This window comes from Serpula lacrymans (genome assembly GCF_000218685.1).
Source record: "Serpula lacrymans var. lacrymans S7.9 unplaced genomic scaffold SERLAscaffold_1, whole genome shotgun sequence".
NCBI lineage: Eukaryota > Fungi > Basidiomycota > Agaricomycetes > Boletales > Serpulaceae > Serpula > Serpula lacrymans.
Genome location: NW_006763290.1, coordinates 2,898,424 through 2,912,479, shown reverse-complemented (window position 1 = coordinate 2,912,479; position 14,056 = coordinate 2,898,424). Strand labels below are relative to the sequence as shown.

The 14,056-nt window shown below is 41.7% G+C and overlaps 4 protein-coding genes across 4 annotated transcripts; 2 read left to right on the top strand and 2 right to left on the bottom strand.

Annotated features, from left to right (window-relative positions):
• Positions 1-836: 836 nt before the first annotated feature.
• Positions 837-3,592, bottom strand: SERLADRAFT_454915 (uncharacterized protein; the record flags this gene model as incomplete). The annotated part of the gene is made up of 9 exons (XM_007312442.1): positions 837-1,331; positions 1,390-1,664; positions 1,721-1,876; positions 1,929-2,073; positions 2,123-2,794; positions 2,844-2,969; positions 3,029-3,206; positions 3,263-3,448; positions 3,506-3,592. The coding sequence occupies 9 exons, from the start codon at positions 3,568-3,570 to the stop codon at positions 942-944; spliced, it is 2,193 nt and encodes a 730-aa protein (XP_007312504.1).
• A 2,597-nt stretch (positions 3,593-6,189) lies between these two features.
• On the bottom strand, positions 6,190-7,022 carry SERLADRAFT_404710 (uncharacterized protein; the record flags this gene model as incomplete). The annotated part of the gene is made up of 3 exons (XM_007312441.1): positions 6,190-6,467; positions 6,610-6,934; positions 6,987-7,022. The coding sequence occupies 3 exons, from the start codon at positions 7,020-7,022 to the stop codon at positions 6,190-6,192; spliced, it is 639 nt and encodes a 212-aa protein (XP_007312503.1).
• Positions 7,023-11,129: 4,107 nt separating this feature from the next.
• SERLADRAFT_345045 (uncharacterized protein) lies at positions 11,130-11,285 on the top strand (the record flags this gene model as incomplete). Its single annotated transcript, XM_007312440.1, has 1 exon — positions 11,130-11,285. The coding sequence occupies one exon, from the start codon at positions 11,130-11,132 to the stop codon at positions 11,283-11,285; it is 156 nt and encodes a 51-aa protein (XP_007312502.1).
• Positions 11,286-12,017: 732 nt separating this feature from the next.
• Positions 12,018-12,305, top strand: SERLADRAFT_344309 (uncharacterized protein; the record flags this gene model as incomplete). The annotated part of the gene is made up of 1 exon (XM_007312439.1): positions 12,018-12,305. One exon carries the CDS (start codon positions 12,018-12,020, stop codon positions 12,303-12,305), a length of 288 nt encoding a protein of 95 aa, XP_007312501.1.
• Positions 12,306-14,056: the final 1,751 nt, after the last annotated feature.

The following is a 14,056-nucleotide window of genomic DNA, read 5'->3' as shown; positions in this document are numbered from 1 at the left end:
AGTCCTTTATTTACAAAAATGATAAGCTAAGTCATAAAAGGAGAATGAATGACTAGCAAGTAATGACAGTTTAGGATTATGGCTCAGCTTTGGGAATAAGGAGTGTGGTGCAAAGTATCAAGAGCAGGCATGAGTAAGCAACTATGTGGTTCACTGCAAGTAACAGTTGAGTCACAACCATTACCAGGACCCCCGCCATGTATGGTGGTGCTCAACCAACTGAGCTACCAGCCCTTGTACTAATGTCAACTCATGATGTATGTTGTCCAACAAGGCTAACAGGCTTTGACTTTGACTATTCCAACACCGCCTTGTTACATGCAGGGCTTAAGCAGTTGTGAGAGACCTTATTCAGTGAACTGAAACATTGTGAATAAAATTTTGCATGCATCACACATCACACTCAAGGTTGAACATTGACTTATAGTGTTCACAGCCATCACATGTCACAGAACCTATGGTCAAAATGGTACAGTAATAGTGATGTCGTGCTCACACTTGCCACGGCACATCAGGATGTGCTTTGTTGAATATCATGTGACACATCCAATGTTGAATCAAGTTGGTTGATCGTCACGTAATGGTGTAGTATCTGCTGTTGAATCGAGTTGTGGCAAATGCCATTAAACTGTAACATTTCCCATCAAAGTCCACCAATAACTAAGATATATTGAAGGAGGCCCGAAAACTGCCTTCCAGGCTTAGAGGTGCATCGGGTGAGTGATATCAACTTTACTTAGGAGGTGACTGTGGGAGTCTCAGGTGCGATCAACTGGTCGATGGTTTTTTGCGACCGACAGAACCCTCCTTCAACTAACGTTAAAGAGTCGGGGAAACAAATTTTCAGCTGTTTGCAGATGTTGTAGTGAATAGCCATCCTGTATAACTGCATCTGAATACTAGTATACGTTATTTGCCTAACTTATACGAGAACGAGAGTATCAATCGACAACCTCTTCTGTTTGATCAATAACTTCATCTATCCATTCTTCGATTTCTTCCTTGCTTTCTTCACGGCACAGGGCCAACCTGATACGGCTGTGTTGCTCTTCTGCAACCTCTTGCCTACACCGAGCACGCCAGGTATTCCATTCATCCACGAGACGCTTGCGATGCCCGACAAGTTCGGCACTTATGCTGCTTTCCTCTGCGGCATCTTCCTCATCAAATGAGCGACCATATTCTCGCAATTTTCTCCGGACCTCGCGCTTTTGCTCTTGAGTTAACAATGAATGGGGACGAGGACGCCAAATAAGTTGCTTGAACCGATCCACCAGATGTTTTTCAATCTCTTGACCACGAAAATCCCATATGGCATAACCGTTCTCAAGCTAAAAAAAGCATGAGCATAGATAACTATATATGAACATATCATTCATATCAGCTCACCGTATGTCTCCATGCACTAGCACTAGTGGCTAAAAAGCGGCCACTGGGATCCCATTCCACATCAGTCACACCATAATGATCAGCCGAACCGAGATGCTGAATCCCTCCTGCCCAGTCCTCCTTGGCAGCCTGGCCCTCCCTACGCTCCTCGCTGAAAAAATCCATATCCCAAAACTCCAGTTCTGATTTGGTTGACGAGCCTACAGTAGCAAGTACGATGTGCCTTCCTCGAGGGGACCATCTGATAGTATTGCTGGTTCGCGAGGGAAGGACACCTATGGACCAATGACGTATTGAGGTGACAGGTGCTGTATAAGAGGAAATTTCTCACGCAATAGCTTGAAATCATTCTTTACAGGATCAAGCTGGTAGAAACTTATATCTGTTTTGACTGTACCGGCATTTGAGCTGCCGAGATTCGAGTCTGCACTTGTGATGATAGCAAAACGCTCGCCTCGGGGCTCCCAGGCGAAGTCGTTTACAGTATCTTAATTGATGAACATGGTAAATGAGCTCAGGTAAGAATAAAACCGTTATACCTTTCAATTCTACTACCTCGACTGGAAAATCCTTTTCGCGTACACGGAATATTTCCAGATTGCAGAACGTCGATTTTTTCGTTTTTGTATGGCGATCGACTTTGACACATAGGAAGTCACCATGATTCTGCCAAAATAGTTTGCACTGCAAAACATGTTTCAGGAATAGAAATTAACAGAGCACCGAAACGTACTTCAGTAACATTGAATAAATTTTTCTGCCTCAAGATTGTTCGGCCAGGGAAGGTCAACAGAGTAACACGCGCAGGTTGATTAGCCACCTCTGGAGTCCAATATGCTAACATGTTTTCCTCGAGCTTGCGCCCTTTCGATCCTTGGAACCGTCCTTCGTCTTTATCTTTATCACCATGGGGGCACCATTCAAAATCAACGACGCTCTCAATCTTTAAACTTTTTTTCCCGTGCAAACCCATAGTAGGCAATTCGTAAACGCTTATGTGCTGGCCAGGTGTTATCCGAGCGACAAATTTGTCATCGGCACTCCACTTTAGCGCAGGCCACTGCATTTGCTTTTTCAGGGAGTCGTCAAATACTAAACTGGCACTTGGAAAAGTACGAAGAAGGTGTCCTGTCTTGACATCCCACACAGCGATATGATTTCCTTCATCCTCTGGCGAAAAGAATTCAGGTCCTTGAGGGAGATTTGCTGGGACATTGATGGGATCATGGGACCATGTTACAAGATATTGCTCGCAAGGCGAGAAATCGATCAACTTTACCAGCGGATGGGCAAATCGCTGCTGATGCTCCCAGGAAGGGCCACCCCACAAGCGGACTCCTTGACGGTAGATAGTCGCGAGGTATGTTCCCTGAGGCGACCAGGATACGTATAGCTCAGTCCATGCCTATCAAGTAGTTAGCGTATTTACTAGGTGAATGATGTGATGCACCAACCTTTTTTGAGTAAGATACTCCAGACTGAGACGACTTCCCGTGCCAACGAATTTCGACATCCTCGCCGCGATACGTGACATACTGATCACGACCAAGCGGGTCTGCAAGCCATGATCGGAGATGCTCCTGTAGCGCAAGTGATAGATCGAGTTATAATCTAGTGCAGGACGGTCATTATATCATACCTTCGTGTGATAATCTTCCATCGGTGGGTCCAAGTAGGTTTCATTCAACTGCACGTACCGCTCCACATCGACAAATCGATTGATCTTAAATTGATGCCTGGCGTCGAAAGCATGTCCATGCATAGCTGTCAGACTAAGGGAAGTATCCTCTGCATTTCTCAAGTTGATGAATATAAATCTGTAAATACCGTGAGCATCGACATTTGTTTTTTTATTTGTGAAAAAATGTACTACCCCTTGCTCTTTCCTACACACTTATCCCAAGGGACATGGATTTCGTCTTGTTTGATATATATGCCCTTTTTTGAAAATTCCTTCGTAATTTTGGACAGAAGCTTGTCTAGCTTCGAGTTGTCAATAACAGGCACCCCATCCACTACAACTATGTTATCGAATCCGTCGTCATGTTGAATTTGATATCTTTTGGGTGAAAAACGACTCGTCAGACCAATAAAGTAACAACCGGAAAGTATGTACTTAGTTAAGATGTCAGAAAAATCAAGATCTTCGGTATACCTAGGAGCATGGTGCAGCTCAGCCATTCCGTTGTGCGGAGGTTCTGTCGAGGGTTCTTCCAAACAGGAGTGCTGTTTTCATTGGCGGGAAACCTTATACTTTGTGAACTCCCACGGTGAACTGGGTCTTTTGCTACACAGCCCGCATCACACTTCACAGTGAGGAATTTCGTCGTCCCAAAATGACACAGAAAATTACAAATGAAACATTAAATTTCGCATCAGCATTTTGATTACATGAAAGAAAGAATGTCGAGCCACATCGAAATACTAATGAAAACATCAATTTTTCATGGAAATTCCCTGCTATCATCATAAAGGAAGACCTCAGTCCTATCATTTGAGGGGACTATAATATCCATAACCCTATCCCTGTCAACGGTAGAAGACCATGAAGATGGATGGTAGCCACTTCAGTCGCCCTTCAAATGGGGGCATTTAGGTTGAACATTGGGTGTAAAACTACCAACCTAAATGCCTATTTTTTTGGGCAAATCCCAAGACTTGGGATAATCCCGAGGCAATTTACATCTAGGCAAATCCCATCCCAAAAAAATGTCACATGTTACAAAGTGTCAGAAGGGGCTTGGACTGGTATTTCTGGACAACATTCAAACAATATAAGTGACAACAAATGAAAATGTAGTTAAGATTGTTTAGAAGCATTGAATGCATTAATCTTGACCACCATTAGAATGTGTTGGCATTTGCAAAATGATAGTATTTATGATCTAAATTCATATTACATATGTATCCCTATAATATTACATCATTCATGTCCTTAGCATACTCCATTGGAATCATTTAATAGAGTAGAGGAATTTTAATTGAATTCTGTGAACTGTAAGGGTGCAAACATAAAATTTCCAGCTGGTTGTCCTACATATACATATTGTATGGTGTATGTACCAATAGCAGAACAACCTTCCTATATTTTATATAGTCAATAAATTATGGGCCTCAAGGCTTTGTGTATCTATGTCCACTGCTTATTGTAAAGCTTTACTAGTATTGAAGTACAGTGTTTATAATAGACTGAAATTTCAGGTGCACAAACCAAAACAAAAGATATTAGAGAAATGCAAATACTTTAAAAGTTTAAAAGCAATATTTGATAGTATTTCTAAAGAGTAAGTGGGCTGTAGCTGCAAAATGTTTTTTATGGTAAATGATCTTCATTACGTGTGGGTTCAGCAAAGGCAGCAAAAAGTACAGTTTGTGGTTGTTGAGAATTGGCCCTCGTACTAAGCAAAGATTAACTGCAATAGAACTAAAAGATGCAAAAAAAAAAAAACTGCAGTGTAAAAGAAAGCAACAAAGAAGAAAAGTATAGGCTTTTTCTTTCAATTTGGCATTGCAACTGAATTTGAGACTGATTGTCTCAGAACTGGGTGATAGTTCACATTTGAAATAGTGGTTGAAGACCAGGATCTCACATACTGTTGTTAATCGTTAGCTCGGATGGGGGGGGGGGGGGCTATCTGGATGTCACAGAGGTCACACAAGCCGTGTTGGAGCTCCGCTTGGCACTATCAGTGGTTGAACATGATAATGAGTGTGGCACACCTGAACTTCTTGAAACTGAGATTGCAGCACCTCAGTAGAGCATTACTTTCTCAAAAGTCATGCACATAGAAGGAACTCGCTCAATAATTCAGGATTTTGTGCTAGGAGGTTGGAGTAAGTGGTAAAAATATATAGAACCACTATGGGTTGAGTTGTTGAGGAAAAATGACAGTAGAACATATATTTTCAGAAATGTCCAAATAGCCCCCCCCATCTGAGCTGAAGGTTAACGACAGTATTGATTGAATTTGCCCTAGGTCTTTGGGACCAGAATTGGATGATTCCACACACTTTGGGGATCTACCTTAGCTTTGGGATAATCCCATACACTTGTGGGATCTGCCCCCTATGTCTGGGATGGTTCTATACACTCATGGGATCTGTCTCTCAGTCTGGGATTATCCACAATTGATGTGGGACAATCCCATGCATTTGTGGGATCTGCCCTTCAATCTGGGATGATCACAGAATGTGTTGGGGATAATCCCATACACTCATGGGATTTGCCTCTTAGTTAGGGATCTGCCCCATCAATCTCTGGTCCACATCTCATTGTAAATCCTGTGAGATTTTGAAGCATTGGTGAAGATACGCTTGGGCCTGTAGATAATGTCCTTGACATGAGTTGGATTTCCTAGCAAGGACTTGATAGCTTTGATAGGGATCACAACAATAAACCATATGCTTATGCTCAGGACTATTCCACAACTCTCTAGTCTTCCAAGTAGTATGTTCTGGAACACAATTGACCAGCTTATAGAGCCCATATATATTATGGTAGGATAGACCTAATGTATCCACCACCTTGGTTGAAGTAGATAAATCAATATATGTGCTTGAAAGAGAGAAGAGGAAATGTAGCCCTGGTATTGCCATTAATCTATCAAATATTTTATGGCCTATCCTATTCTGTACAGCCCAACAAACAACCCTCCAGTCTAGCTCTAATGCAAGGGGTGCAAAAATGTTCCCTGATCCATCTGACATATCTGAATCCATATCCATATCACCATCCATATCATCAGCTCCAAATTCTCTCCTCCATCTTTCATATACCGTTTTATTCATCCTAATCACCTTTCATGCAGTAGGGTGGGGTACCTTAATACACTCCTCATCATTTTCACCAAGAAGCTTTGAGGGTCCAGCCATATTCTCCTCAGATTCTGTGGGAATAAAGTCATAGAGATGATTATAGTAGTCATCCAACACGTCTTCTGGGTCTTCATCCATAGGTCTAAGTTCATCAGATAATATATCAGGTACTTCTGTTGTCTCCAAGTCATTACCCCTATCAAGTTCTCCTGGAATTGTCAAACTTTGTAGCTTCCCTTTGTTATACCACTTGCAGCTTCTTGCTGATAACATATGGTATTAAACCTAAAGATTACATGTAAAGCTACAGACTACACTGTGGCTGATAGCAATATATTGTATAGGCACAATTTGGGATTTGTTCACAATCGTAAAATAAAAGGCAAAAAAAGTACCTCCTTTTACCTTTTTTTCGCCTGCTACGGGTGCATGTTGATCTCAGGCGCTTTCTGACAGGCTCCTCCCCTTCAATTTCATCTGAAGTGTGTTTAGTTCCACTTGAAGGCTTGCTGGGCCCAGATATGGGTGGGTCTGGGGGATTGTGATGGTCAACAGGCAAAGACAAGAGAGATGGTTTCTTCACATCTTGGAGCTGCAGCTGGTACCTCTCTCTTCCAGCAGTGATAACCTCCACAAATACTCCCACCCTATCAGACTCAGGCTTAATATGTTCCTCATATCTTTCACAATATCCACCATCTCCTAGTGTGAAATTTGTTTGGGGGGAGGACTATAAAGCATGTTGCCATCACCACTATATGTTTTACTCCACATGAATGCACTGAAAAGCTTGACCATTCCTGCCCTGACCGACACATGGCTGCAAAAATAAGGATTGATGCATGCCATAAAGTGTAGGCGCGAGAGCATAACTTTATTTGGAATTGGCTGGAAGTCCAGTGTTACAATGGCTGTGTCCCAACTACAAATTGGGTAAGCATAATTTTCCCACATGCAGAATAAGGTGTCATGCACATGTCTGGCTGTGTTGGATTCATCAAGTATTTGCATTGGAAACAAAGAAAAATCTGTCAAGTAGAATGTTTGTAATGTGTGTAAGTCAGCACTGTGAAGGGGGTGAGGGGTGTCTGCAGTCTTCTGAGTGAGTAAAATATATCAGTCTAATTCACTTCTATCTCTGATAACCATTAATAGTTTCATATTTCTATAGGTCCCATTCCTTTAATAATACCATCCATCAGGGATGTGGAAGGTATTTGGGTGTTGAGAAAGCGTGGGAATGTTGTCACAGATGTGTGGTGTGGGTGAAGGGAGGTGCAATTGTGTTTTGCAGCACAATTGCACCTCCCGCCCACCCCCGCCACATGTGCCAAACAGCAAGCTCACACCTCAAAAATGTGCCAGCAGCCATTAGAAACACACTGAAGAAGAAGCTGCAATACACCTTTCATAGATCACCACTAGGCTGCAATATGCTTTGACAACCATCACTTCCTCTTCCCCCACCTCCTACCAACCCTCCTACCTGTGAGGCAACGATAAACTATAACAAAAACTAAACCTGTCTCCTTCTGCACTTGCAGGGAGTAAGGGGTTCGATGAGCTTGAGGTTGACAGACACTAGTAAATATAGCGAGTAGAGGACTTTGAGAGGTAAGCTTCAAAGGTTTTTGTTGAGGAGTAAAACGGGTAAATTCAGTAATAGAAAACTAAGGAGCTATACATGAATAGGTAAGACTTTATATAGTGAACTGTTCGTTCCTCAGACCGAAAGGAGAATAATTGAAAAGTGGTCTGAGAAACCAATCAGCCAATAAGAAAAAGAGAGGACAACTATTGTACGACTTTTAACTTGATTAATCAGCAGGTGAGAGTTTTGTACTAATAATAGAGGTTTGTTACGCGTGTTCAGGAACCGTATCCTCATGATGAGGTACGATCCTGAACAAGGTGTTTATTAATATATCCAGGCTTTACTGGGGCTTGGAGCTGGTTGGCGAGATGCCTACTACCAGTCCCTACTCAGTGTGCTGGCTGGCTGGGAGCAATACCCAGTCTCTGATCTGTGATATAAAGTGGTAGCAATGGTTAAGAAAGTCTGTGAGGGCTATGAGAAGTAAAATGGCAAATGATACCTCTAGCCCTAGAGCCAGAGGTGTAATGGGAAAAGTGTTCGAGAACCAAGACATAGAGAAGATAAGAAAATGATAAAACGGTCCTTACACTACCAGAACAACTTGTCAGAATTTCATAGCCAAGTCCAGAAAGATCAAACTGGCAGTGTACCCTGCAGTAGCTGGAGCGTGTCCTAGAAACAAAGTGCTGTTAGTTGCTGGGGAAACTTGGGAAAAATACAATATGTACTTCCCTGGCTTCATCTGACACTATCATTTCCTCCCTCTCCACAGCTCACTTCCAGTCTATCTCCCAAAACCCAGCAACCTGGGTCCAGCAAATACAGTTATCCTTGGCTGCCAATGAAATTATGTGAAAAGGTGCTTCCCTTGAGTGGACAATCAATATGTGATATTCATTTGACTGGGCACGAGGTTGGGGTGTCTTTCTTGTTGATGTTGAGTAGGATCCATCAGGCTGTAATGTTGCATAGGTGAGCTCTTTATTGATTCTGTATTAACATTTAAATACCTTGTTTTATAGCTTGATCAACCCTGCTGGTTCTTTTGGCAACATCAAGAGCATCTATAGGACTAGGGTGCAGCCTATTCCAGGGTGCACCCCAGCGAGAGAATATTCTACCAGTGGGTAGAGGCTGGCTGGAAGTACCTGCAACTAGCTGCAAGTGGGTCAGTGTACCTGCTAGTGCTTGTTGCCGGGTTGGATCTTTGGTGGATGCTGAGCAGGGTTAATGCAAGGGTGCCTTGGGAAGTCGGGAAGCTTCTCAGGTGTCCTATAAATGAGGGTGAGTTTTTGTTACTCCCCTTAGGTTATACTCACTTTTCTCCCCATTTTGTAGGCCCTGGATTGCTCATGTGCAACCCAATTATCCCCACTATTACTCACTTACACACACTACTGCCACTCTTATTTCCGCACTTCCTGCTCAAATTATCCTTCAATTGCATGTCCTTGAAGGATTCTGACAGACTCTTTGGCAGTGTCCACCTCAAGTAAGTCATTTCTTGTTATTATCTCATGTTGCTTATGCTTTTTCTCAGCAATTTTTAACTCCCAAGACACTTGCAATTGCCATGGAAGGAGGCACTCAGACCATGCCTAGAAGATCCCCTCAATGTCACTATCTCTCCTTCAGCCTTTACCCCTCAGCGGAACACCAATAATGAGGACACCAATAGCAATGATGCCAACAACAACACCACCAACACCACCAACACTAGGGTTGACTATACTGCCCTACCAATGTCTTATACAAATTTGACATTGTATAACCGCCATAGCACCACCAATTGCCAATTTCCCACAAGTCACAGACACAAGGAGAACTTTGAGTGGACTGATTCTCAAAATTACCATCAAAACTCCTACTGTATTAGGTTTTCCAGACTTGATATCAAAGGTGAGCTTTTTTTTCTTTTTCTTTGCTCTACTGACATGTACTACAGCTATCTACATACTACATTGATGGATGCAAGGCTGAGGATTCTTACCTCAGAGTCCCTATGCTCTGTGTCCCATCTGCCATCAACATTTGCAACAACAATAGGACCCTTATGGCTTTTATATGCCCTTCAATGCCTCAATATATGAAGATGAACCTGATGTTGAACCTCAAGGCCTATTTTGATGGTCTGCCCATCTTCAACAACAATGCTGGCAGAGCTCCTTTCCAGTGTCTCCACTTCTTATAGTGGAATTGCTATGGGAAAATTGTTACGATCTCTATTGGACATTTAAGGATTACTCATTTCTTTTTACTCATCAGTTATACCATCTGACCGATGACTCATTTCCTTCACGTACACTTCCGTTCCTCTCGCATTCACAGTACCTATTATAGTACTTAGTCCTCATCAGACGGACCTGCCCTAGATAGGACCTAACTCCTATCACCGATTCCTTTCCATTATAAATACCATGTAACAGCAGAAGTATTCTCTAATACGATTCTACACAGTTTACGCTTACAAAGCTAGACTCCTAAGATCAGACTTCTACTCAGAAGAAGACCAACTCCCGTTGGAAAACCTCCACTCAGAACCACGTTCTCGAACTTGTCTTCAGATAAGTCTCTTTACAAACCTCAACGAACCCTCAGACTTTGTTAAGCACTTTGTGCGTAACAAAAATGGTGCATATTCTCTTCTTTTTGTTTCTGTTTTTTCCCACAGAAATGATAATTTTGCTAGGGACATGGGGCACCTGTTGACGTGCATCCCCAAGAGCTTGTAGTTACAACCAACACTTTTGGAGAAGTCTTTGAATTGATTTCTAATGTGGTGAGTGCTATATGTATCATATTGTGCACAGCTAATGTGAGTTTGTAGATGGAACACCATTTACCTGCAGAGTATCATAATCTTGTCCAGATTATCGATACTCTGCCAGCCAAACCAGGTTCCACAGTCAGCCCTTTTCTTTCCATGGTTATCAATATCAATGTTTGCACCAATGCACATCATGATAGTAAGGATAACAATCTCTGTTTGTTTTACCTCTAGGGGATTTTACAGGTGGAGGACTTGTCTTGCATGACCAAGAGTTAGTTTTTGAGATGGGTTGTTGGGACTTTGCAGTTTTTCGCTCAGAGGAGACTACTCATTTTAACTTGAATTATCAGGGCAATAGAGTACCATTAGTTTTACATATAGATGGAGGGTTTGGGAGTTGGGTAAATGATAGGAATGGTTGGAAAACAATAGATATTTTAGCTAGCTTACATAGTTGTTTCTTTCAGATTTACTCTATAGGTTTTAGTATCATTGTATTGCATGTAGACTATTGCTTTATATGTTCTTATATCTGTTTCTGTGTTTTTGTAGGTCCCTATGTGGCATTATTTGTTCACAGCAGTCAAATTTTCCACTGACCACCAGGTCTACATTAACCTGGTGCATATCTACCTAGGGCACCCTGGGTGGCAACAAACTATAGAGTTGATCTCCAGAAATGACATGTGGCCTGGCATGGTCAAACACATATAAGAATATGTAAAGTGTTGTCTGAGACATGCAATAGCAAAGGATGCTCATCAACCGCCAGCCAGTAATCTGATACCAGCTGGCCCCTGGCAGGATATATTGGTTAATTTCAGGATGGATCTGCCTAAGTTACAATTTAGTGATGGTGGTGGTGGATCACTCCTCAAAAGAAGTTGTATTCATTCCCACAAATAAAACTATTACAGCCACTGGAGCAGCATATCTATTTAAAGCTTTGTATGGTGTATCCACAGATTGCCGGGAATGGTCATATCCAACAGAGGACCTCAATTTGCTAGTGAATTCAAGAAAGAACTATGCCGGATCTGGGCATCAAACTTAAGTTATCAACCATGTTCCTGTTACAAACTGATGGACAAACAAAGAGACTCGACGAGGAGTTAAAATAGTATGTCCGGATATTTATCAATGATAGGCAGATTGGGCCAAGTGACTAAAAATAGCTCAGTTCTCATATAATGTCAAACAGTTGTCAGCCACAGGCAAGGCACCATTCTAAAAGCAAAAACAAGGCTGCTTGGACTATGGCCAAGGATTAAGGAAGTTAAGCCCAACACAGTGGAGCTAGAACTCCCAAAATGAATAAGAGTGGTACCCACGGTCAACATCAGCCGTGTAAAACCCTACAAAGGGCCGCTGCCGGGGCAGCACATAGACTGGCCAGGACCAGTTATAGTCACCCGAAAAGGGGAAGAAGAGTTTAAGGTTGAATAAATGGTGGATCCACACTTGAAGCATGGAAAATTAGAGTTTCTGGTCCTCTGGAAGGGCTGTGGAGATGAGGACAGAACATGGGAACCAGAAGCCCATCTGGACAATTCCTGCAATGCTGTCCACAAATTTTATTCCAAATTTTATTCCAAAAATCCCTTGGCTCCTAGGAAGCTTGGAGGCATAGATTCAAACCTTTTTAATTCCCTTTTTCAACCAATACCCAAGAATGTAACTACTACCTCTGGTACTTTGGTCTTGGTTGAAAGTTGGGCCTTAAGAGGGGGGTAGTGTTACAATACATAATTTTTAGACTTGTAATTTTCAGTCTACTTTTCAACTTTTTTTCCCTTTTTGACACTTGTACCATGTAGCACTTTTATTTTATTTTCAAGCTCCATTTATCCTTTACTTTCTCACACTGTGCTGCCTCCTTTTATTTATAGTTACAACTCTCTCATGTGGCGGAGCTGGTCACAAGGGCTACACCCTATGACATCATCAGCCAGCCACCACCCTTAGCAACTGTATAGCACACATGACAAACAATCTGTAGTAGTATATATACCCTAATAGATCAAGGAGACTCCTTAGCGAGTCCTCCTGTTGATTACTCTCAACTAACTCAGTCCTACAGTAACCTAAGGGGTATATACACTTCTCCACTCACCACTCTCCACCTGTCTTTAGTGTGCGCAAGAGTGTACAAACTTTGGTTGTAACAAAGGAAGTACACTTACTTGACATTATATTTGGCCAGAATAGAATCAGGATGGATTCTGAGAAAGTTCAAGCTATATTGGAATGGCCAGAACCTACTTGTGTCAAAGGAGTTATGGCCTCATTCTCAGCTCTAACTTATATTTTCCTTTGCCACACAGTGTCTGGTGTATTTTATAGCTACATCTCTTTCACACAGTGGAGCTGGTTGCAAGGCTGTGCCCTATGACATTGTCAGCCACCACTTCTTATTAACAGTATAGTATACATGTACAAACACCATGTTGTAGTATATATACATATATAGTAATAAATCTAAGTGAAACTCAGCCACTGCCCAAGAGGCTATAGAACTGACTTTATTATTTACCTAAGTGAAACTACAATAGGTGTCAGTTCAAGGTAATTTCTATGAAATGTAATATAACATACCTCAGCTGCTGCCCAAAAGGCTATAGAAATGACTGAGGTATTCCTATACCAAACCCCTACTACTTATAGTCCAAGGTGCTACTCGCTAAGGTATAATGACTCCTAGGAGAACAATAGTGACTCTGTAGAGAGTGTGCATTCAACACAACACACAACAAGTATGAGCATCAGGTAGACATCAACAACCACAGTGGCGCAAATTCTGTGCACGTGAAACACCTTCCTAGTATATACACCGGACATTCCCGTAAACTCATACTTACTCGTTTCTCATTCACTGTTACACCTCAGTCTTTTATTCATTGACTGAGGTAAGGAAACTACACTACAATACCTACAGAATCACACTGGCATATTAATAGTCTCTTATTTTATTTCTATAGAAATATCATAATCTCATTAGACTCCATGGCCACTTTAGCAGAGACCGGGTTTATCCAGTTTTGTCATATACCCCTCAATGGATTAGAGACTCCTCAACAAGTCCTCCTGTTATTTACCAACTACACACTTGTTCCTACTAAGTAGAGTCTACCAACCTCTTCCCTCATCCTCTCTGCTTGTCTGTTGTCTGTTGTGTGCACCAGAGTATACCAACACCATTACATGAACTATATTGTTGATATATTTTTTACATGTTCAGTAAAATAACTAAAATCCATTTTGTAACAAGTAAATAAGAGATGTTGATCTCCCTTGTATGATGATTACATAGTTCATCAAAATCTGTCGTTTTCAATGTAGTTTTACACTGCACTTTTGAGTAAAATATCAACTTGTATTTTTCTGGTGAAATCCTAAATAATATGCGAATAATGCTTGGGTAGTAGCACATCTACATGATCATGCTGCATATCTAGCCCATCAATGTCTGGACAGTATCTCTGGTG